Genomic DNA, 25,315 nt, shown 5'->3' on the forward strand with positions numbered 1-25,315 from the left:
GAGCGCAGAGCGAGTTTCCAAATGGCTGGAGCATTGGCCTTCTCGCTTGCTCCAATTTCGCCTTCAGTAGCGCTCCAGTAGGCATCACTTCACTTCACGAGCTCAGGGCATTCCCGGCCCAGCATGCAATTGTAGGCTATTTGTGTGCTGCTATAGCCCCATGCTTTAGGTGCAAAATCAAGGTGACTTACAAAGAGGAGGACCAACAGCAAGAGAATGAGTGCAGTGATGTAGTGTCGTTGTGGAATCTGAAAAGACACATATCCCAAAAGCATGAAGGTGTAATACGTGCACATGCTAACATAAATAAATCAAGTGGGTAGCTAGCTAAGTGTGTCATTGTAGCAAAGTATTTATAAACAAAAAAATCTGATCTCTTAAAAGTTTTGTTAATGTTTGTTCTATTATCTATACAATAGGCTATCATAGATTTTGGCCCAATAGGTGAGACATATAACCTCTTTCAAGGAGCTTTCCGTTTTGATAGGGTTATTTTCCAAAAAATGTTTAGGCTTACCTATAGAAAAATAAAAAAACTCTGCATCCCTGCCCAGCCTGGCAAGAGTGGCCTGAAGGGTGTTTAGTATCCGCTGCTGGCCTGCTCTCCGGGCATGAGCCTGAAGCCACAGCCTCTGGCCAAACTCGTGTTTCTAAAAGTGAATTCAAAGGCACTGTAGACTGAGCCTAATAAGGTATTTTTCATAAAATGTGTATTTAATTCTAAGTAAGTCAGACTATATGCACAATTTATAGACTATAACTGTTTAATACAACAAAATGTTGTTTAAATGCTGAATGCTTAATGTTCCTGCCAGCCTAGCGTGCAGCCTAGTGTGGCGCACTCGCAAATGCTTCACAATTTATTTCTTTGTAGGCTATCATTTTTAAATAATACAGCCTAAATAATGCATTTTCATTTCTTCTTACGTTGCCTGTCTTTCTGTGTTTGCATGCTATTTATTACGACATGTAGCTGTAACGGCTGTCTAGAAAGGGGACCAAAGCGCAGCGTGTTGAGTGCTCATAATGACTTTATTTTAACACAGAACACTACAGAAAATAACAAACGCGAAAACGATCAGCTCACAGTACTGTCAGGTACATAGACTAAACAGAAACAACTACCCACAAAAACAGTTGGAAAAAACCCGTACTTAAATATGATCTCCAATTAGAGACAACGAGAACCAGCTGCCTCTAATTGGAGATCATCCCAAAAAAAACAACATAGAAATAGAAAGACTAGAACTAAACATAGAAATAGAAAACATAGAAAAACCCAAACCACCCCCTGTCACGCCCTGACCTACTCTACCATAGAAAATAACATCTTACCATGGTCAGGACGTGACAGTAGCCTATTTAAAACAAATGATGAACCCTTCCTACAGTCACCTTTTCATGTTTATTGGAATGCGTTTGGTTCCAATACTTCAAAACCAAATGGTAGTTCCAGGTAGTAACAAAAATAGATGGTTGTTGGTTCAACTGGGGATTTTAATGAATGGAGCGTATTTGGAGCAGCAGTTTTTTCCCTCTGAGAGAGGAGTGTTTTTTAGGGGTACGTGGACTGCTCAACTCCGCCAACTCCACTCACATACTCTGCTCCACACCACTCTCTCACTTTGGTATCTTACCTAGTTATTTTCAGATCTCATTTTGCTCTTTTGTAGCATTGGCAACTACAGTATGTGTGTGTTTTCTGTACCTGTTCGCTCCTTTCCCTGTAGGCTTTACAGACGCTTCCCATCCCTTGGCTGCAACTCTTCTAATTTAGTGTACGTTTGGAACAGTCAAGAGCGCCGAGTTCATCTCAGCCAATGCAGCCCTTCAGTCCCTTGACTTTTTGGCCCTGACGTAGACAGGGATCACCCCAGAAAACACTGCTACTCCAGCTGCTCTCATCTTCATCTGACTTCATCTGACTACGTTTTCTCTCATAGTCCGAGAGCATCTGGTCGTCGCGGTGGTGGCACAGGGCTACTCATTTCTCCTAAGCAGATATTTAAAATGTTTTCCCTCTCTTACCTGTCCATCTCCTCATTTGAATTCCATGCCACTCAAGTTTAAAATTGTTGTCATCTACTGCCCAGCAGGTGTCCATAGAGAGTTCCTCAATAAGCTTGACACCTTGATAAGCTAATTTCCTGTTGATGTCTCTCTGTTCTTTGTACTTGGAAACTTCAACCTCCCAACGTCTGCCTTCGATTCATTTCTTTCTAACTCTCTCTTTCCCCTGGCCTCTTTTGACCTCACCCTTTCACAGTCCCCTCCCACTCACAAGGCAGGTAATACGCTTGACCTCATCTTTACTGGAGGCTGTTCGCCTGCTAATCTCACTGCAACCCCCCTCCAGGTCTCTGATCACTACTTTGTTTCCTTTTCTGTGTCGCTTTCCTCCAACCCTAGCCACTCAGCCCCTACCCAGATGGTCATGATCTTCGCTCTCCATCTCCCACTACTCTTTCCTCTTCTATCCTATCATCTCTCACTTCTGCCAAATCCATCTCCCTCCTGTCTCCTGATTCTGATTCTTCGACCCTACTCTCCTCCCTTTCCGCATCCTATGACTCGCACCATCTCCATTCCTCCCGGCCAGCTCGGCCCTCCCCTCCTGCTCTGTGGCTGAGGGACTCATTGCGAGCTTACAGAACAGGGCTGCGGGAAACTGAGTGAAAATATCGAAAAACTAAACTTCCGGAGGACCTATCATCCTTTCACTCCCTCCTCTCTACCTCTCTTTGCATCAACCACTTTGAAAAGAAGGTTGATGACATCTGCTACTCATTCCCTCAGCCTCTTAAGTCCACTGGTCCCACTCATAGAGAACTACTCTACGTCTTGACCTCTTTCACTCCCCTCTCTTCAGATGAAATCCTGCGACTAGTGAGGTCCGGCATCCCGATAATGTGCCTGCTCAACCTCGTCTTCTCATCCTTCTCCAGACCATCTCAACTCATCCTTGACCACTGACTGTCCCCTCTGACTTCAAAATGGCTTGAGTTGCTCCCCTCTTCATGAAACCAATACTCAACTCATCTGACATAAAAAACAATGGTATCCCTTCTTTCTTTTCTTTCCAAAACACTTGAGCGTGCTATCTCTGACCAACTCTCTCACTATCTTTCTCAGAACGATCTCCTTGACCCTAACCAGTCAGGTTTCAAGACGTGTCACTCAACCGAGATTGCTCTTCTCTCTTACATGGAGGCCCTCCACACTGCCAAAGCTGACTCTCTCTTCTGTTCTCATCCTCCTAGATCTATCAGCTGCCTTCAACACCGTGAACCATGAGATTCTCCTCCACTCTCTCAGGGCTGGGTGTCTCAGGCCCTGTACACTCTTGGATTGCATCCTACCTGACAGGCCTCTCCTACCAGGTGACGGGGAGAGGATCTGTGTCTGCACCACGTACTCTCACTACTGGTGTCCCCCAGCGCTCGGTTCCAGGCCCTCTCCTCTTTTCTCTACACACCAAGTCACGCGGCTCTGTCATATCCTCACATGGTCTCGCCTATCATTGCTATGCGGATGACACTAAACTACTTTTCTCCTTCCCCTCTTCTGACACCCAGGTGGCGACACGCATCTCCCTGTCCATCTTCCAAAAACATCTGAAACAAGTGTCTTAAATAATCCCACAGCACACACCCCCTCGCAACACCTCCTAACCTCTGGATAAGAGTGTCTGCTAAATTCCTAAAATGTCAAATGCAAATGTAAATGTGAGTCAACCAAACTTTTAAACTCCTCCAAGGAAACAAGATCCTGGAGTTTCAAGCTGGTCTGAAGATAATTCCAAGACCACAGAGCTAAAACACTTTTTGCCATGATCTGTTCTGATGCTTCAGGTCAAGGTCAGAATACACATAGAGAAAAAGTGCATTAAAAGGGAATTACATTCCATTTACGCGCACTTAACTCAGGTTGGAACCCCCTCCCCCAAGAGCATGATATGAGATGACGAGGATTGCATAATAGCCAAAGTTGACAGTTGCAGAATGGATTAGAGTATATGACTGTTGAAAATAACATATCACACCATAATTATAACCATCTATGGTAGAATTCTCTTCCTCTCACTTTCTCTTGCTTGTATCTCTATGTAGTGTGTACTGTAGGTTTGTGCTGTCCTATAAATAAAATAATGTAATAAAGAGAAAAATCTGAAGCTTTCATCAAATGGCTGCCACATTTTAGTGTGGTAATTAATTGTAGTTACATTTGAAGGGATTTCTAGGGCTGTAAAAGTGTGGGAAATTGTGGTCCTCAAACAAATTGTTGTCTGCTGACAAATGTCATCTCATTGTGATTCATAGCTTTGCCTGCATGCTCAGGTAATATTCGATGGACAAATAAACTCACATCATGTGAGCTGAACATTAAATCTGAGCAGCACCAGAGGCACACTGTTGGCACGGTAACAGCAAGACCCATCTGTCTGTCTGCTCATTCCCCTCCTTAGCTAGTTTTGGAGAGGCTAATCTGAGTTGGGCTGGTTGGGAGGATTACTCTTTCTGTGTCAGATTTGGACGTAGAGCCTGTCCCCTCATCCCTTCTAAAATCATTTAGCATTTTCTTAAAAAAATAAAAAGTGATTTTGCGGAGAGCGGCAGATAATCTGTTTTGCCAACACATAACTGAGAGAGAACCCATTTACGCTATCAAGAGAAGCGGAGACGCTCTAATCCATAATCCACTCTTCATTTGTGATTGCTTACATCAGGAAATGACTTGCATGGTCCGTCAAGGGGGAGCATAATAACAAAGTATAAAATAGCAAAGCTACAACCTGTTTGTGTATGCACGGGCTGGCGTTGCCCACTCAACAGCAGCGTCTGTCACAGCGACTAATGGGAGCGTATGCTTTGCCAGGCGTCCACACAGAGAGGTGGCGGTGTATATGTGTGTGTGTATCTGTGTGTGTAGGCTGATCCAAGCTGTGAGCACACCCATGGATATCAGGCTTATCTTTGCTGTGGCTTAACTCGTTTCTCAGCCTGTTTGCCAGAGCTACTTCCTCTGTTGAACCTAGGTTGAAGATGACAAAGGTTAAGACAATAGGATTCTAATATCCAATAACTCTTTGCAAAATTGAGACCAGTGTTGCTAGTTAGCAATGATGCTAGTAGTTATCAACGATTCTGGTCCAATTAATTTGTTTATTTCTGAAAGCTGCCGTGTAGAATTATTATATTGTCTTAACTTTGTCATCTTCAACCTAGTGCATACTACCAGGCTTTCCCCCATTTCCTTAGATCATGTTTACTAAGTCAACAGGGACACTATTTCAATGGATATATTACATATTGTACTACATAATGTATCCCACACAATTAACCAGCTAAACAAATCATGAAGCAGTTATAAAGAGCAATAAGTTTTACACTAATTGTAAATTATGTGCTGTTCATGTGAATGTTGTAGGCTCCATGGCCTATGTTAAGCATCTAAGCCTTCCTCTGTTGTGTTGTAGGTGACCCAGGTCCCAGTGGAGGCCTGTGAGCAGTATGGGACCTGCGGAGAGTGTCTGAGCTCTGAGGATCCTCACTGCGGCTGGTGTGTCCTGCTCAACATGTAAGTCCACTACTACACTATTCTCAGAAGGCACAATGACCATGTTTTAAAACACAAATCACATCATTTTCCAAGAAAAAAGGAGTAAGAGGTCATACAAGCTCTCAAATACAAAATGATGCTACTGAGCACACAGATAACAGCCTGTCTGCCACTGCTGGTATGGAGTGGCAGAATGACTGAGATAATGGGGACAGAGCACAGAGGGATTACAGACAGAGAGTAGTGCAGAGGGTAACCAAATGGACTGCTGCAGTCTCTAGAAAATTTAGGACTGTGAAAGAGGCTTATCTTCGACATCTTAATTATCTGACCGCCAGGTTAGCTTACGTAATAGAACAGGACAGAGCAGAAGAGATTCAGAAGATTAAAACCCAGCAGTGTTTCTGAAAATACACTGAAACAGACCTCAGAAAGGATTAATGCATTATTATATGGCATTTGCATTTCAGCAATCTCTACGATCATCATTATCTAAATTGCAGCTCATGGAGAGCCCTCTCTATGTTATCACCCCACTTGACTAGCAAAACACAGAACATATTTATCCTAATTACTTTATTCCTCATCTATTTTCCTAAGTGCATTTTCTGCTCCAATTCCCACGATTATACTTGTATGTATGCCACTTCCATGAGCTACTATTGACTGTCTAGCTACTATTCACTGTCTAGCTACTGTTCACTGAATGGTTTCCTAAGTGTAATACTCACCTTGTCTCTCTACAGTAAAACTGTTAGAAAATGCAACATACAGTCACTGTATATGCCCACCCAAAGCAGGTTGAGGTAAAGCACCATGTGCCATATAGGGGTGTGTGTGTATGTACAGTTGAAGTTGGAAGTTTACATACCTTAGCCAAATACATTTAAACTCAGTTTTTCACAATTCCTGAAATGTAATCCTAATAAAAATCCCTGTCTTAGGTCAGTTAGGATCACCAATTTATTTTAAGAAGGTGAAATGTCAGAATAATAGTAGAGAGAATGATTTATTTCTGCTTTTATTTCCTTCATCACATTCCCAGTGGGTCAGAAGTGTACATACACTCAATTAGTATTTGGTAGCATTGCCTTTAAATTGTTTAACTTGGGTCAAATGTTTCGGGTAGCCTTCCACAAGCTTCCCACAATAAGTTGGGTAAAATTTGACCCATTCCTCCCGACAGAGCTGATGTAACTGAGTCAGGTTTGTAGGCCTCCTTCCTCGCACACACTTTTTCAGTTCTGCCCACACATTTTCTATAGGATTGAGGTCAGGGCTTTGTGATGGCCACTCTAATATCTTGACTTTGTTGTCCTTAAGTCATTTTGCCACAACTTTGGAAGTATGCTTGGGGTTATTGTCCATTTGGAAGACCCATTTGCGACCGAGCTTTATCTTCCTGACTGATGCCTTGAGATGTTGCTTCAATATATCCACATATTTTTCCTCCCTCATGATGCCATCTATTTTGTGAAGTGCACCAGTCCCTTCTGCAGCAAAGCACCCCCACAACGTGATGCTTCTACCCCCATGCTTCACGGTTGGGATGGTGTTCTTCGGCTTGCAAGCCTCCACCTTTTTCCTCCAAACATAACGATGGTCATTATGGCCAAACAGTTCTATTTTTGTTTCATCAGACCAGAGAACATTTATCCAAAAAGTACGATCTTTGTTCCCATGTGCAATTGCAAACCGTAGTCTGGCTTTTTTTATGGAGGTTTTGGAGCAGTGGCTTCTTCCTTGCTGAGCTGCCTTTCAGGTTATGTCGATATAGGACTCGTTTTACTGTGGATATAGATACTTTGGTACTTGTTTCCTCCAGCCTCTTCACAAGGTCCTTTGCTGTTGTTCTGGGATTGATTTGCACTTTTCGCACCAAAGTGCGTTCATCTCTAGGGGACAGAACGCATCTCCTTCCTGAGCGGTATGACAACTGTGTGGTCCCATGGTGTTTATACTTGCATACTATTGTTTGTACAGATGAACGTGGTACCTTCAGGCATTTGGAAATTGCTCCCAAGGATGAAGCAGACTTGTGGAGTTCTATAATTCTTGGCTGATTTCAGGTCTTGGCTGATTTCTTTTGATTTTCCCATGGTGTCAAGCAAAGAGGCACTGTTTGATGGTAGGCCTTGAAATACATCCACAGGTTCACCTGCAATTGACAAAAATTATGTCAATTAGCCTATCAGAAGCTTCAAAAGCCATGACATAATTTTCTGGAATTTTCCAAGCTGTTTAAAGGCCCAGTCAACTTAGTGTATGTAAACCTCTGACCCACTGGAATTGTGATACCGTGAATTATTTGTGAAATAATCTGTCTGTAAACAATTGTTGGAAAAATTACTTGTGTCATGCAAAAAGTAGATGTCCTAACTGACTTGCCAAAACTATAGTTTGTTAACAAGAAATTTGTGGAGTGGTTGAAAAACCTAAGTCTATGTAAACTTCCGACTTCAACTGTATATGTGGTGTGTTAATGTCTAAGAGTCTAGGACAGGAGAACAAACAGCACTATCAGACATAACATGGAGGGGAGATGAAATAGAAGGGAATGAAAGGGCGCCTGGGATGAAATGGGTATCCAGGGGCACTTCGATGGATAAGAAGCTAAGAGGTTAGTATCTATTCTCCCTATGGATACCGGCTGTATCAAGGAGCCAGCAGGAACAACAACCATCATTGGGTTTCCATTCTGCCCTCATTGTCTTGTAATTACTGTTGAGGTCTCTGTGCGCTTTGAAGGCTCCCATGAGATGTCACCCTCGACCACATCTGAGAGTCCATTAAGCACTGTCTCATCCCACAGTGGACATTACACATGTAAAAGAGAGACACGCTCTATTGTTAGATCCCCGTCAAAAGGAAGCGTGATCGCTGAGAGATGCAACCTGGAGAGCCTCTCATTCTTTTAAAGGCCCAGTGCATTCAAAAACATGATTTATCTGTGTTTTATATACACTGAGTATACCAAACATTAGGAATACCTTACTAATATTGAGCTGCACCCCCTTTTGCCCTCAGAACAGCCTCAATTTGTCAGGGCATGGACTCTACAAGGTGTCGAAAATGTTCCACAGGGATGCTGGCCCATATTGATTCCAATGCTTCCCACAGTTTTGTGAAATTGGCTGGGTGTCCTTTGGGCGGTGGACCATTCTTGATACACACAGGAAACAGTTGAGCGTGAAAAACCCAACAGCGTTGCAGTTCTTGACACAAACCGGTGCGCTGACACCTACTACCATACCCTGTTTAAAGGCGCTTAACTATTTTGTCTTTCCTATTCACCTTCTGAATGGCACACATGTCTCAATTGTCTCAAGACTTAAAAATCCTTCTTTACCTTGTCTCCTCCCCTTCATCTACACTGATTTAAAGTGGATTTAACAACTGACATCAATAAGGGATCATGGCTTGGATTCACCTGATCACACCTGGATTCACCTGATCAGTCATGGAAAGAGCAGGTTTTCTTATTGTTTTGTATACTCAGTGTATATTTTCACACCATGAGATTAGAATAATATTGTGAAAATTATTAGAATTTTATTTTAGTGTTAGAGCTGTTTAAAAGGACCGTGTGAACTTGCAGCCTGTTTTAGTGGGATGGAGTTTTGGCATAACCTGTAAATTAGTAAATATACCAACAAGAAAGGGAGTTTCAAACCTCTCTGCCAATGAGAGGTCGTTTTCAGATTCCCCCTCCCCACTCAGACCACTCCCAGACTTTTGCTAAGAAGCTATTTTCTTTGCTAAGAAGCAAATTTTGTTTCTTTTGGATTATTTTAATTTAACACAATCACAGTAAGGTACTTAGATGTTACCCCTAAATGATTTTATATTGAGATAAAAATGGTTGCATTGGACCTTTAAGTGCAATGTTTATGTGTGTTTGTGTGCATTTTGAATGTCTAAATCTGCACGTCCCAAGTTACCACAATTTCTCATTTGAAGAGATAGGTCTTCATAGTGGTGGCACAGGGCTACTCATTTCTCCTAAGTGAACATTTTCTATTTTCCCCATCTCTCTCTTCATTTGAATTCCATGTTGTCACTGTCACTTGTCCACTAAAGCTTAACATTGTTGTCATATATCACCCACCAGGTGCCATTGGAGAGTTCCTCAATGAGCTTGACACCTTGATAAGCTAATTTTTACAATGATGACTCACCACTCATCGTACTGATTGACTTCAACCTCCCACTCCTTTCCTCTTTTGAGCTCACCCTTTCCCAGTCTCCTCCTACTCTCAAGGCGGGCAATGCGCTTGACTTCTTTACTAAATCCTGTTCACCTACTAACCGTACTGCAACCCCCTCCATATTTCTGATCACTACTTGGTTACCTTTTCTCTCCCTCTCTCCTCCAACCCTACCCACTGAGCCCCTACCCTGATGGTCCTGTACATCAATCTTCACTCTCTCTCTCCCACTACTCTCTCCTACTCTATCCTATCAACTCTACCTTCTGCTAAATCCCTCTCTCTACTGTCCTGATTCGGCCTCTTCGACCCCACTGACCTCCATTTCCGCATCCTATGACTATCGTTGTATCTTTCCTCCCGGCCGGCTCGGCCCTCCCCTCCTGCTTTGAGGCTAAGTGACTCACTGCAAGCTCACAGAATAGGATGCGGAAATGTATCAACTAATCTCACGCACATGGAATTGTTCCAAGAGCTGATCTGTAACCCGCCAATAACATCAGTTTATTTTCATAGTAGTAGGCTATTAGGCTATTCCCATTCCCTGCTTTATATGGCCTGTGTATGGCCTAAATGTCTCACCTCTCACAAAGCTTAATTGAAATAGCAGCACAATTCAACACAATTCAACACAACAAGCTTCTGGGTTTGTAAAAAATATATATAATCTTGATTTGAAACGTTTCCGTCCCACAATATGATTGTTCTGAAGCGCGGGTTGTAAGAATGTTTTCATTCCACCAGCCATCTGATTTTTTTGCGGGTCAACTGTGGGGAACCGTGAGTATCCGACGTGATGCAAGACTCTACATTCAGGCTATGCTCAAACCTTACACTCCATCCTGAGCACTCCGTTCTGCCACCTCTGGTCTCTTGGCCCTCCCACCCCTACCGGGGGTCAGTTCAGTCAAAGCTCTCTCTGTCCTGGCACTTCAATTCAAAATAATGTGTATTTTCTACTAGTACTGATTTGCTGATAAGTACAGGTAACTGACAAAATAAAAGAAACACCAACAAAAAGTGTCTTATTAGGGCGTTGTGCCACCACAAGCCAGAACAGCTTCAATGCACTTTGGATTCTATAAGTGTCTGGAACTCTATTGGAGGGATGTGTTTTGTTGATGGTGGTGGAAAAAGCTGTCTCAGGCGCTGCTCCAGCAAGTGTTCATTTGGGTTGAAATCTGGTGACTGAGACGGCCATGGCATATGGTTTACATCGTTTTCATGCACATCAAACCATTCAGGGACCACTCGTGCCCTGTGGATGGGGACATTGTCGTCAGCATTTTTATGCATGACCCTAAGCATGATGGAATGTTAATTGCTTATTTAATTCAGGAACCACACCTGTGTGGAAGCACCTGCTTTCAACATACTTTGTATCCTTGATTTACTCCTTGATTTAGTGTTTCCATTATTTTGGCAGTTATCTGTACTTTATTGAGGGAAAATGTACTTACTGCAGCTGTGATATGTGGTTGTCTCACCTAGCCAATTAGATGAATGCACTAGTTGTAAGTCGCTCTGGATAAGAGAGTCTGCTAAATTACTAAAATGTCAATGTAAAATGTTAAATAACGCTTACACAAAACGCTCACTGCTTAAAATCCATTTATCCCATCGTAAAACTGGATTTCCTTCGGCAGAGCAATCAAACCAAACTGATAGGGGATCATACCACGCCAAAACTATCTTGCTATTTGTTTCATTAGTCCAGTGTTGATACAGTCCCTAATTCCCTAATTGTTTTGTATGTCAGCAATCAAGTTTTCAATGTGTGGAACTTTCAAAATACAGAAAGTGTCACAGTATGATGCGTTTTGCATTGATGTTTAGATGTTCCTTAAAGGAAAATGTTTATCTTACATGTACAGTAACCAGTAAGAATGAATAATGTGCTGGTTCCCATCTACAGGTGTGCCAGAAGAGACCAATGCCAGAGAGCAGAGGAGCCCTTCCGGTTCGCCACTAATATCGAACGTTGTGTGAAAGTTATCTCTCACCCAGACAGCATTGCCGTGTCAGCACACAGTGTGCCTGTAAGTCAACTATAAACAGTTAATTATTTACTTCTGATCATACTGATTCTGACGTGTTCTGAATCTTGATGGTGGGAAGAAGTCCTCAGTGTTTCATGATAGACCATACTGTTCCAACCCAGCTATCTCTCTCTGCTCCTCTCCGATAGCTCCTGCTGGAGGTGAGCAATGTACCTGACCTCTCAACTGGGATCACCTGTTTATTTGGAGAGCAGACCGAGGTGGAGGGCCATGTCAATGGCAACAGAGTCATGTGCCTGTCTCCATCTGGCAAAGAGGTCCCACACATACCTGAAGGACAAGGTGACAAAATATATAGCTCCAACATAGGACGTATTGCTCTGTGATCCTCAGTGATACATTTGTGACTCTTTTACAGAGGACCAGCAGTCTGAATAAAGCCAACTACTATACTACCAGTTTCCTCCCTCCCCTCTGCTTTTCTCCATCAGACTGGTTGGGTGTTGCGCTGCGTCTGAACTCTAAGGAGACAGGTCAAATGCTGGGCAGTACAGAGGTCAAGTTCTATAACTGCAGCATGCATCACACGTAAGTTCATCTCCCGGCCCACACGTTATCTGATGCATTCAGAAGATAGTAGGGCACAACCTCATTAGGACATTGATGCGGACAACCACACTTAAGATCAGGCAGATAGGTAACCCCTAATTTCAAATGACCCATCCATTTTGATTTAGGTCAACCTAAGGCAGTTAACCCCGCATTGTTAGCTTGTTTGGTTCTACTTAGTGTTTCTAGACTGGTTCCCTGAGGAACAGTGTACATACTGAGTAGTATGAGTACATACATCTAAATATAATTCCCTGATCGCGACCTTCAGGTCCACTTTAACATAATAGAAATACAGTCCAAAGCCAAATCATATCTGTTTGATCAAAATGAGGTGTCCATTAGCAAAATGGTCAGAGACAGTAGCTAGCTGTGATTAATATTTTAGTCTAAACAGCCTCTCCATCTCCACTCTGCCTCACACAGCACAGTACAGAAGCATCACATCAACCTCCATAATTAATTATCCTGTGTCTGAAAGGACCTGGCAGGCCAGTTCTGTGTATACAGAGTTGTTACAGAACATACTGACTTACTGTGTGCTGGTGCCTAATACTGCCCTCTCTGCAACACTGCTGTATTAACAGTATGTGCTAGTGGTACAATGTTGAGGAAACAGCCTAACTCTGAGCTCTCCATGAACTGTATAATATACAGTTAACTGTATGTCATTAGGAACTTCCATTCTCTAAGAGCATATGTTTGGCCACAGAGTCTCTAGAAGCATTGGGATGTCTGTTGGCTGGTTAGTCATATGATGTGTGTAACATGTCCATCTGTCCCTCTCCTTGCACTGCAGGTGTCTGTCCTGTGTGAACAGTTCCTTCCGCTGCCACTGGTGTAAATATCGCAACCTGTGTACCCACAATCCCTTCAGTTGCTCCTTTCAGGAGGGCCGGGTCAACGCCTCAGAGGTAGTTACATGGCTACTGATAAACATACATCAGATTAACAGTATTTTCTGGTATAATGCACATTAACCCATGTTTTCATTAATCCATATTTACATAACATGTTATTTTTTAGGCAATCTATCTTTATAATTTAATAAACCTTGATAGATCCCTGCTGAGGTCCTTTGACTATTGGAATATGTTCTCTAGGACTGCCCCCAGCTGCTGCACTCTGGGGAGATCCTGATCCCAGCAGGGGAGGTGAGACCCATCACCCTGAGGGCCCGGAACCTTCCACAGCCCCAGTCTGGCCAGCGGGGGTACGAGTGTGTGCTCCACGTCCAGGGAATCAACCACCGTGTCACCGCCCTGCGCTTCAACAGCTCCAGTGTGCAGTGCCAGAACAGCTCGGTACGTACTGTGACTGTGTGACCCTCTCTAACACTCCCCCTGGCACCAGTCTCAGCCTGGCTGTGCATTATCCAGGACCATTATCTGTAGTCTAGTGAATTACATCTGAGCTAGTCTCTGAGAGCAATCTGAATCTGATCTCATCCCACTGAGATGAGCTCAGGTATGCCGTGTCTTGATCAAATAAGAAGTAGGTTGTCTGCAGCGGAATGACTAAAACATTTAATTTATGTCTGAAACCAAACGTCAGTGTCATTCAAAGGTGCATCTAGGTCCATGTAATAGGGACATAATAGGTTCACGTCTCAGATAGTCGACAGTGAGGATGAGTGGCAGACAGTGCTGCATAGACTACATGACACACAATCCATTTTTAATGCATCTATACCTCACTCTCCTATCTCATGTCCAGTGAAAAGCCCATTTTCCTCAGCTCTAGATGAACAGCCTCTCCATTCCCCGCAGAGTCCTGTCCCAATATGGCCATGCACAGTGGAGAGGAGCAGACAGTTATCATAGAAATGACAGGTGGTTAAAAGCCTCATCTCTCTCTCTTCCTCCCTCTCACATCCCTCTCCCTCTCCCACCCCTCTTTCTTTCCCTCTTCCTACCTCTCTCTCTCCGGCAGTACATATATGAGGGTGTGAGGATCAGTGACCTGGCAGTGGACCTCTCCATCATTTGGAATGGCAATTTCATCATCGACAATCCAGATAAGATTAAAGGTGCCTTTGCCATCCATCACTGTCTGCCATGGCTGAGGAGTGGAAAGCTCTCACTCTGGGATGGATGGGGTTTAGCCCACGCCACGGCTTTCACTCAGCCTTGGGAGAACGTTCACATGGCACTCTCTACTGTGTTATTAGTCCTAGCCAATCATCTGGGCTATGAGGGAGGCCTTTTGTGTTTACCATTTTGATTTCTCACTAACTCTTAGATCTCTCCATTATCCTGCTTGAGTGTGTATTTGGTTTTAGGATAGTGCCATTCAATATCTAAATACTGTCAAATATATACTAAGTGCACAAAACATTAGGAACAGCTGCTTTTTTTATGACATAGACTAACTAGATGAATCCAGGTGAAAGCTTTGATCCCATATTGATGTCATGAAGATGAAGGGGAGGAGACAGGTTAAAACATATTTTTTAAGCTTTGAGACAATTGAGACATGGATTGTGTATATGTGCCATTCAGAGGGTGAATGGGCAAGACAAAACATGTAAGTGCCTTTGAACGGGGTATGGTAGTAGGTGACAGGTGCACCAGTTTGATTGTGACAAGAACTGCAACACTTCTGGGTTTTTCATGCTCAACAGTTTCCAGTGTGTATCAAGAATGGTCCACCACCCAAAGGACATCCAGCCAACAACTGTATAAAAGCATTGGAGTCAACATGGGCCAGAATCCATGTGGAAGGCTTTTGACACCTTGTAGAGTCCATGCCCCAGTGAATTGAGGCTGTTTTGAGGGCAAAAGTGGGTGCAACTCAATATTAGGAAGGTGTTCTTAATGTTTTGTACACTCAGTGTACAAGCACTGAATGTAATTCAACTGCGATCCTCCTGTATTCCACAGTGCACCTGTATAAGTGTGGTGCCCAGCGGGACAGCTGTGGCATGTGTCTGCGGGCTGAGAGGAAGTTCCAGTGTGGCTGGTGCAGTGGAGAAGGCCGTTGCACCATGAGGCAGCACTGCCTGCCCATCAGCCCCTATGCCAGCCGCTGGCTCAACGTGTCCACCAGGAACGTTAAGTGTACCAACCCACGCATAACTGAGGTTAGTCAGTCAGACCCTTATCTTTTACAACTAACCCCTACTTTAACCTTCACCATTATCCATCATATGGCCTTAGTGATAAGAGGCCTTCTCAGAAATAACCAGTAAAAACCATTGAGATCAGTCCTTAGACATGAGCAAGACGGGTGGTAGCTTGTGGAATAGACACCGGCTGGAATGCGGTTTTTACTACCAATCATCATCGAGGATTAGACCCACCCGTTGTATAAATAAGACTATATCAGACATACAGCTTGTGCCAAATTAATGCAACCTTAAGTTATGCCCTATGCATCCTATTTTGTGGGTGGCAATGAGTGTTCTTGGCCGCAACACACTGTTCATTTTTTAGAATGAGAGAGACACAGTAGGTCAGACAGCCACAGAGAATTACTGCTCCAACTTCAAAGAGCCATGAGCCTTTGAAGTCCCTGTCACATTATTAGTGTTTCAGTGGCAGTCTGGGAGTGAATTGATTCAGACCCGGGCTGCTACTGCCTGCTGCTGGGAACTGGGAGAGCACTGCTCAACAGGCCTGAAGGCTCTTTGTGTGGTCAAGCCATTTTAGATAGAGTTGCATAGTTGTTTTGGGGCATAGTGATACACTGCATTAATCTGTTGTCATGTATTGAAAATATTACACTACTTGTGTGCTGCCACCATAAATCTGTTCCTTCTCCATGCCCCCCTCTCCTTCCTGTAGGTGAGCCCAGTGGCAGGGCCTCCAGAGGGGGGAACACTGGTCACCATCCAGGGCCTGAACTTGGGCCTGTCCTTCTCTGAGCTGGTGGGCAACGTGGAGGTGGCAGGGGTTCAGTGTACCCCACAGGAAGAGGGCTACATCACTGCAGAACAGTAAGAACCAAAACGCACAGAAGCACCCAGACTCCCCATAACCTTAACCCCAAAACCTAACCCTAGCCCTAAACCTAACCCTAGCTCCTGACCCTAACACTAACCCTAGCTCCTAACCCTAAACCTAATTCTAACCATAACCCTAACCCCCCTAGAAATTGCATTAGACCTTTTGGGGACAAACAAAATGTCCCCAGTTAGTCAAATTTTTATTTGTTTACTACTCTTGTGGCGACTTCTGGTCTCTACAAATATACAGTTGAAGTCGGATGTTTACATACACCTTAGCCAAATACATTTAAACTCAGTTTTTCACAATTCCTGACATTTAATCCTAGTAAAAATTCCCTGTGTTAGGTCAGTTAGGATCACCACTTTATTTTAAGAATGTGAAATGTCAGAATAATAGTAGAGAGAATGATTTATTTCTGCTTTTATTTCTTTCATCACATTCCCAGTGGGTCAGAAGTTTACATACACTCAATTAGTATTTGGTAGCATTGCCTTTAAATTGTTTAACTTGGGTCAAACGTTTCGGGTAGCCTTCCACAAGCTTCCCACAATAAGTTGGGTGAATTTTGGCCCATTCCTCCCAACAGAGCTGATGTAACTGAGTCAGGTTTGTAGGCCTCCTTGCTCGCACACGCTTTATCAGTTCTGCCCACAAATTTTCTACAGGATTGAGGTCAGGGCTTTGTGATGGCCACTCCAATATCTTGACTTTGTTGTCCTTAAGCCAGTTTGCCACAACTTTGGAAGTATGCTTGGGGTCATTGTCCATTTGGAAGACCCATTTGCGACCAAGCTTTATCTTCCTGACTGATGTCTTGAGATGTTGCTTCAATATATCCACATATTTTTCCTCCCTCATGATGCCATCTATTTTGTGAAGTGCACCAGTCCCTCCTGCAGCAAAGCACCCCCACAACATGATGTTGCCACATACTTTTGCACTTGTTTCCTCCAGCATCTTCACAAGGTCCTTTGCTGTTGTTCTGGGATTGATTTGCTCTTTTCGCACCAAAGTGCGTTCATCTCTAGGAGACAGAACGCGTCTCCTTCCTGAGCGGTATGACGGTTGCGTGGTCCCATGGTGTTTATACTTGCGTGCTATTTTTTGTACAGATGAACGTGGTACCTTCAGGAATTTGGAAATTGCTCCCAAGGATGAACCAGACTTGTGGAGGTCTACAGTTTTTTTTCTGAAGTCTTGGCTGATTTCTTTTGATTTTCCCATGATGTCAAGCAAAGAGGCACTGAGTTTGATGGTAGGCCTTGAAATACATCCACAGGCACACCTCCAATTGACTGAAATTATGTCAATTAGCCTATCAGAAGCTTCTAAAGCCATGACATCATTTTCTGGAATTTTCCAAGCTGTTTAAAGGCACAGTTGACTTTGTGTATAATGTTCTGACCCACTGGAATTGTGATACCGTGAATTATTTGTGAAATAATCTGTCTGTAAACAATTGTTGGAAAAACTACTTGTGTCATACATAAAGTAGATGTCCTAACTGACTTGCCAAAACTATAGTTTGTTAACAAGAAATTTGCGGAGTGGTTGAAAAATGAGTTTTAATGACTCCAACCTAAGTGTATGTAAACTTCCGACTTCAACTGTAGTTAAACACGTCCCCCACACACACACACACACACACACACACACACACACACACACACACACACACACACACACACACACACCACACACACACACACCACACACACACACACACACACACACACACTATAACTAATGATGAACATAAAGATATACAGGTTGCAGCAGGCTTTCTTTAGTGTTCTGAGGAGTAGAGAGCAAAACTGTTTTGTGTGAGGGTAACGGCACTGCTGTAATTGAAATGCGCCGCATGTCACTGACTGCAGAGACAATCTGTTAGCCATGTGTTTCTCTCACAGCCATGTAATTCGATTGGGCCATGGATGAAGGGACCTTATTTATATCCTTGTATAAAAAAGGAACATGCCAGCAGAAAAACTGAAAACTCTCCTGACAGCAGAGGGTGGAGAGAAGAGGATTCATTGGGTCCTGTTGTCGGGGTGAAAGGTTTATCCCTAAGACTTAGCAATACTTTTCTGTGACTATTCATTAAGACCCCATACAGTGCTTTAAAACATGGCATTACAAACATAAATGTTATTGTAGGTCAGTTTTTCTAATGACTTATTCATTTCGTTCTACATTATCTTATTGACCTGACAGGCTAACTGATTTATCGAGAACACACTGTTGCCATGGTGATGGAGGTAATGGTGTGTAGTGGATGTGGTGGAGTTTATTATTGCTGTTATATTGGTGCTTTTGGTTTTTCATTAGGAAGAAAGATGGCCCTCCATATTGACCTACCACTACTATGAAAGTCTGCTTCAATCACATTGTCTAGAGACACCAACAGAAAACAGCACTTTTTTTCAATTGAAAAACGTGTACAGCACAGTAATCTCTCTCTTTCTCTCCCTCCTTTTCTCCCTCTCTCCCTCTCCCTCTCTCTCTCTCTCTCTCTCTCTCTCTCTCTCTCTCTCTCTCTCTCTCTCTCTCTGTCTCTGTCTCTGTCTGTCTGTGTATGTGTTCTGACAGGATTGTGTGTAAAATGGCCTCTACGTCTCAGGGAAGTGCACCTGGTCCAGTCCAGCTGTGTGTTGGTGAATGTAGACCAGAACTACGAACTCAGTCCTCCCAGCTCTACTCCTTTGAGGTATGATCTGCATCTTAAACCATACATAGAACACATCTCTCTACTACAGTATTATTGCTTTGGAACAGTTTGTTCTCATACACTATCATATGAGTCATCAACAAAAAGTCCACAAAGTAGCATGCCATGTGGAATATTGAGAAAATTATTTTTTCATAGACCCCTACCATGGTGGGACTGACCCCTGGCCGAGGGCCTGAGTCTGGGGGCACTAAGGTCACCATCGTAGGGGAGAACCTGGGTGCTGGGAGCAGTGTGAACGTTACCTTTGGAAACCAGACTTGTGAGCTGTACAGGTGAGTGCACAGGAACAAGCCAACCGAGAACCCTCTACTGAAGCTCCTACAAAGACCCTTATATAAAAATGGGGACTTGATGAAGGTGCCTGTGGAAAGGCTGAAAGCCAGGACAGTGCATTGTTTTCTACTCTTATTTTTAGGGATCTATTTAAAGATCAAAAAGGGCCCTCATTGTGAGTCTCGGGAGGGTGAAGAAAAGGCACCATTAGCTAGAAATCCTCTAATTACTATGTTTCATCTCTAAGGAGGGAGGGGCAGACCATAATGCTCACTTGCCCTGCATTGTAATGTGCATACCTCACTGTAGTAGAGTTAAGATTCCCACCACGGTAAAGAGCAGGTACAGACAGAATCAAGGGAATTGAACCCTATTGGTATTCCTTGTTGGTTTTCCCAGGCGGACCATGTCGGAGATCGTGTGTTTCTCGGCACCCTCTGTGACGGGCGCCACCTTGGTGCAGGTCAGCCTCAGTGTAGATCTGGCCATGGTGCCAGGAAGCCTGGGCTTTGAGTACATCGAGGATCCCACAGTCCAGCGCATCGAGCCAGAGTGGAGCATCACTAGGTACAACAAACCTCCCAGCTAATAAGTTGTGTGTGCAACCTGATATTTTGATAACATGGCCTCCTATTTATCCCCCCCACCCACCCCCTCCATTTGGTTCAGCTGTATATTATTGAGGAATAAGGTGAGTGAAGGTGCAAGGCACCACAGCAGCCTGCTCTGCTGGCCTTCCAGTCACATATTATGCATGATGGTTGGTGCAGGGCTGAATGTGACTTGACACAGAGACAGCCAGCCAGGGAGAATGGTGCAGCGGCATGGCTACTGGCTTTCTACTCTGTCAACTGACAGGGGATTTCACAGACTTATAATCAAAGTCCCATCGTCTCATCATCTGTGTGCAGTCACACCATGTGGCCACCTAGGCTTAGGTATCCTTTGAAGTGTGGGAATGATTGGATTCGTCTCAAGCTGACAAGACAGATGTGCCCCTTTTTCATTTAGTTTCTCTCTTCTCTTCAGGTGGGACTCTATTCCCACACTCTCAAACAATTTCGGAGCTCTACATGATATCGCGGCTACTTTGTTTGTGTTAATGGCATCTACATATATGTAGCACAATCATGTAGCTTTCATGAAATGCCAGCCATGGATACCTGATAGATGAATAAATAGGAAGCCAGCTGGCAGAACCGTTCAATCTGGCCCTATCTGGCCAGAACAATTAGATGTTTTCTTAGTACCAAAGCACAGTTCAATGCAAATCAGGTGCTTTTGATAACGACAGGAAGCAGAGGAAACTGTTTATCTTGGCTCTCCTATTCGGAGGCTTTTGATAACGACAGGAAGCAGAGGAAATGTCTATCTTGGCTCACCTTTTCAGAGGCATTTGATAACGAAAGGAAGCAGAGGAAACTGACAGTTTATCTTGCTCACCTATTCAGAGGCCAATATGGATGTGTATATTGGTGAATGCGTTGTGTTTCATAGTGGACACACTACCCTGATGGTGACCGGGACCAACCTGGATGTGGTGCAGGAGCCGAGGGTCAGGGTCAAGTACGCCGGCCACGAGTCTGTCAATGTGAGTCTGTCCACTGATAACATAGGAGGATATCTCTTTCTCCTGTCCAGTATCTTGTATAGTACTGATAAATGGTGGCCAATTAGAATTGTAATTTCAAAACTCTTGACAAATATTTATCTTTGCTTGTCTGTCACTGACTGTGGATCTCTCCCCAGGTGTGTAAGGTGCTCAACACCACCACGATAATCTGCTTCGCTCCATCCCTGAAGGCAGAGTACACACTGGAGCAGGAGTCAGTGAAACACGTGGAAGAGTTTGGTTTTGTTTTCAACAATGTGCAGGCCCTGCTCACCTACAACAGTACAAGCTTCATCTACTACCCCAACCCTTACCTGGAGCCCCTCAGCTTGTCTGGGGTGCTGGAGCAGAAACCTGGCTCCCCCATCATACTCAAGGTGGGACAGCCCAGCCCAGCCAAGGGCAGCCCGTAACTGTAGCACAATTGTCATTAGATGATGAGTTCTATCTACTGACCTGATGGATGTGGGGTTTCCCTCTCTGTGTTGCAGGGGCGCAACCTGGTGCCCTCAGCATCTGGAGGGGCCAGGCTGAACTACACCGTGCTGATCGGGGACACACCCTGCTCCCTCACCGTCTCTGACACACAGCTCCTCTGTGAGCCCCCAAACCTCACAGGCCAGCACAAAGTCCTGGTCAGTCATTCTGTCTGTCTGTCTGTCTGTCTAAGTCCAGATCTAGATAAGCTATTAAGTAAAATGCAGCTTGACCAAGGTCAAACAAATGTATAAAAGGAAACTATTGTTCAGTATGGTTTCCCTATCTGTTAAAGTCTATTTGATTTATGGCCTTTGTACACGTGTGTTCATGGTTTATTGCCAATGTACAGGTCCAGGTGGGTGGTCTTCACATCTCTCCTGGTGCAGTCCACATCCGTTCAGACAGCCTGCTCACCCTCCCCGCCATCTTCAGCATCACGGCTGGAGGAGGCCTGTTGCTCATCATCGTCTTCATTGTCCTATTGGCCTACAGACGAAAGTCACACGAGAATGATCTCACTCTCAAACGCCTGCAGATGCAGATGGACACCCTGGAGTCTCGGGTGGCTCTGGAGTGCAAGGAGGGTGAGTCTGACCAGCACTTTATCAGACAACTGAGAGAAATATAATGCTGACAACTGACAAATTGCTAGAATATGGACTAAATTCCTCCAATCATTCTCATTCTCTGTAATTGTGCCCAGCGTTCGCTGAGCTGCAGACTGACATCAATGAGCTGACCAGTGACCTAGACAGGGCTGGGATCCCCCATCTGGACTACCGCACCTATACCATGAGGGTCCTCTTCCCTGGCATTGATGACCATCCTGTACTCAGGGAGCTGGAGGTAACCAACCATTACCACCATTACAAACCTGGCCACACCTGACCCCTTGTCATCTACTTTAACTGTTAATGATTTGTAGAATCAGAATATCTAACCAACACAACCAATATGGCATACATAGATAAATCATTTTACAATTGGGAGACAAAACGGATCATGAGTCCAACGCAAGATCCCTCTACTCTCTAACTGAGGGTTATGTGTGTGTTTCTGTGTGTGTAGGTGTCTGGAAGCGGACAGCAGGGTATGGAGAAGGCCCTGAAGCAGTTTGCCCAGCTGGTGGATAACAAGGTGTTCCTGCTGACCTTTATCCATACTCTGGAGCTCCAGCGCTCCTTCTCCATGCGTGACCGCGGCTACGTGGCCTCACTCATCATGACTGCGCTGCAGGGCCGTCTGGAGTACGCCACCGACGTGCTCAAACACCTCCTCTCTGACCTCATCGAGCGCAACCTGGAGAGCAAGAACCACCCCAAACTACTGCTGCGCAGGTATAGATAGATAACGCTAGAGCAGACAGGTGAAAGACAGGAGCAGTGACAGTGGAGAGAGGGAGGGGGAGAGGGGAAGGAATGCGGAGTGTATACAGCCATTGTCAGTCTGACTTATCCTCTGTGTGCCACTCATGAAACATTCAGCTGTGGCGCACGTTTCCTCCCCTCCACCTTGCTTTCTTCTGCACATTGCTCTCCCAGGACTGGGAGAAGCCTGCTAAATCTTTCATAGGATTTTTGGGGGAGCACTCAGTCTAAGACACACTCATTGAATATAGGGATGAGTTAACATGGGAGGCAGCAAGGCTGACCTTGTTAGCCCAAACATTCTGCACTCATGAAAAGACAATGAAATGCAGGCAATGAGAAAGAAGTGACAGCCAGGTATATAAGTATGATGGACAGAGCATGAGCAAGAGAAAGAGATGAGCAAGTTAGGAGGCTGCAATGCAGATATATGGTTAACTCTATAGGGAGACAAAGGGCTAATATTTAACAGTTATCTTTGATGTTGGATTGCTTTATCAGATATAAGATACACGTATGTTTTTAGTGTGGTATTTGTCTATTGATACATAACAAATCAGTTAATCTTGCACACACAGCATTTGATGATGGGATGAGTGCTCCTGACACAGAGAAAGGACACAAAGTAGCTTTTGCACAATTATGTCATGACCCAAATAGGTTCTATTCTATAGCAGCAGCACTCAGGTTCTGCTGTGTTCGACCTCTGAGACCATGCAGAGCAACATGTTACTTTTACATAAACATTGTTTTTTTTTACCTCTTAATAAGCATTTTCTCTATCTACATGATCAGACCAGTCTACCTTTAGACATCTACCTGTTTAAAATGTATCCGTCTATCTCTTTCTTGAAGAACTGAGTCAGTTGCAGAGAAGATGCTGACAAATTGGTTTGCCTTCCTACTTCACAAATTCCTTAAGGTAATATCAATGAATATCAACTTGGAACCTCATTACTGCAGATGTCAGCTTGATGTATTACTGCAATCCTCTAATGATTGTTATTGATTATACACCTGATGGATTTCTATGTGCATTTGGATTACACTTGTGTCCCATGATGTGTGATATGAATATGTTTTATGAACAATGTAGAGCGATAATGTTCACCTCAGAGGTCAAGCAGGTCTTATTGGTCTCTACAAATCAATGCTAAGCAACCTGGAGTTTATTAGAGTTGATGACTCATGCTCTGTTCTCTGAATCCCAGTCATATGGGGGTGAATAGCTCACAGGCATGTCTCTCCTCTCCTGCCTCTCTCAATCCTCTCCTCTCACATCCTCTGTTCCTCCCTGGACAAAGGAGTGTGCAGGTGAGCCTCTCTTCATGCTGTACTGTGCCATCAAGCAGCAGATGGAGAAGGGACCTATAGACTGCATCACCGGGGAGGCGCGCTACTCCCTCAGTGAAGACAAACTCATCCGCCAACAGATTGAATACAAGACCCTGGTGAGTCAACATACCACACAACAATTTGTCTTAGATGTCAGATTGCATTAAAACCACTTGGAATATTTTCTGAGTTACCACCATGATAGTGGAAAGCTTGCCTACATGTCGTTCTGCCCCTGAGCAAGGCAGTCAACCGACTGTTTCCCGGGCGAAGAAGACGTGGATGTCGATTATGGCATCCCCCCGCACCTCTCTGATTCAGATGGGTTGGGTTAAATGCGGAAGACAAATTTCAGTTGAATGCATTCAGTTGTACAACAGACTAGGTATCCCCCTTTCCGCTTACAGCACAGCTGGTAGGCAACATGCTGTGCTCTGTAAATATCAACTCATGGTGCCCTTATGTTAAACCGCTGAATAAGGGAGAATTAATTTGCTTGATAATAAAACAGTAAAGAGCAAAAAGAGCCAAATAATATTTTACATGCTTTTTAGTGACACAATCAGCTAAGAATTAAATTACATTATCTAACCAGGGCCAGACAGTTCCAGTCTTTGCTTGGCTACTGGAGAAAATGGTCTGTAGCTAAAGCAGAAGTTGGATGCAGCAGCAATGTGCCTCATCCCCCAGGCTGAGAGCAGCCCAGTGACAAGATGACACCTCACTGTCGTAGAGGTTGTGTTTCATTACCCGTTTAGTGCCCCGCTGGAGCTGGCAACCCAGCATCCAGCTGAAAGTGTGAAATTACATTTCTGGCCAAAGCTGTGAAAGAGATGGCACACAATGAGATGAGAGACTCCTCCATGCAGCCAGTAGACCAGTGTATAGAGAGGGACAGTGGGTAGTGCTGACAGCTCTCTCTCTCTCTCTCTCTCTCTCTCTCTCTCTCTCTCTCTCTCTCTCTCTCTCTCTCTCTCTCCCTCTCTCTCTCTCTGGTCCCTACTCAGACTCTGAGCTGTGTAAACCCAGACAATGAGAACAGCCCTGAGATCCCTGTCAAGGCGCTCAATTGTGACACCATCACCCAGGTGAAGGAGAAGATCCTGGATGCTGTCTGTAGGAACATGCACTTCTCCCAGAGGCCCCGCGCTGCAGACATGGACCTAGGTTAGTCAGACTGGCTCCAGTCGG

General features: G+C 44.2%; 1 protein-coding gene across 1 annotated transcript in view; it reads left to right on the forward strand.

Annotated features, from left to right (window-relative positions):
- LOC106565878 (plexin-A2) overlaps positions 1-25,315 on the forward strand; it is a 68,406-nt gene that overhangs the window by 38,319 nt on the left and 4,772 nt on the right. Inside the window, exons 5-25 of the mRNA XM_014133513.3 lie at positions 5,477-5,577; positions 11,683-11,806; positions 11,956-12,109; positions 12,259-12,355; positions 13,176-13,290; positions 13,480-13,680; positions 14,309-14,405; positions 15,259-15,458; positions 16,162-16,313; positions 18,916-19,033; positions 19,193-19,329; positions 19,730-19,897; positions 20,828-20,921; positions 21,080-21,319; positions 21,434-21,577; positions 21,772-22,006; positions 22,126-22,268; positions 22,491-22,759; positions 23,645-23,711; positions 24,094-24,240; positions 25,132-25,291. Coding sequence (XP_013988988.1) covers positions 5,477-5,577; positions 11,683-11,806; positions 11,956-12,109; positions 12,259-12,355; positions 13,176-13,290; positions 13,480-13,680; positions 14,309-14,405; positions 15,259-15,458; positions 16,162-16,313; positions 18,916-19,033; positions 19,193-19,329; positions 19,730-19,897; positions 20,828-20,921; positions 21,080-21,319; positions 21,434-21,577; positions 21,772-22,006; positions 22,126-22,268; positions 22,491-22,759; positions 23,645-23,711; positions 24,094-24,240; positions 25,132-25,291 — 3,163 coding nt within the window. The remainder of the gene's footprint in view (positions 1-5,476; positions 5,578-11,682; positions 11,807-11,955; positions 12,110-12,258; positions 12,356-13,175; positions 13,291-13,479; positions 13,681-14,308; positions 14,406-15,258; positions 15,459-16,161; positions 16,314-18,915; positions 19,034-19,192; positions 19,330-19,729; positions 19,898-20,827; positions 20,922-21,079; positions 21,320-21,433; positions 21,578-21,771; positions 22,007-22,125; positions 22,269-22,490; positions 22,760-23,644; positions 23,712-24,093; positions 24,241-25,131; positions 25,292-25,315) is intronic.

Source organism: Salmo salar, chromosome 12, assembly GCF_965601325.2.
Source record: "Salmo salar chromosome 12, fSalSal1, whole genome shotgun sequence".
NCBI lineage: Eukaryota > Metazoa > Chordata > Actinopteri > Salmoniformes > Salmonidae > Salmo > Salmo salar.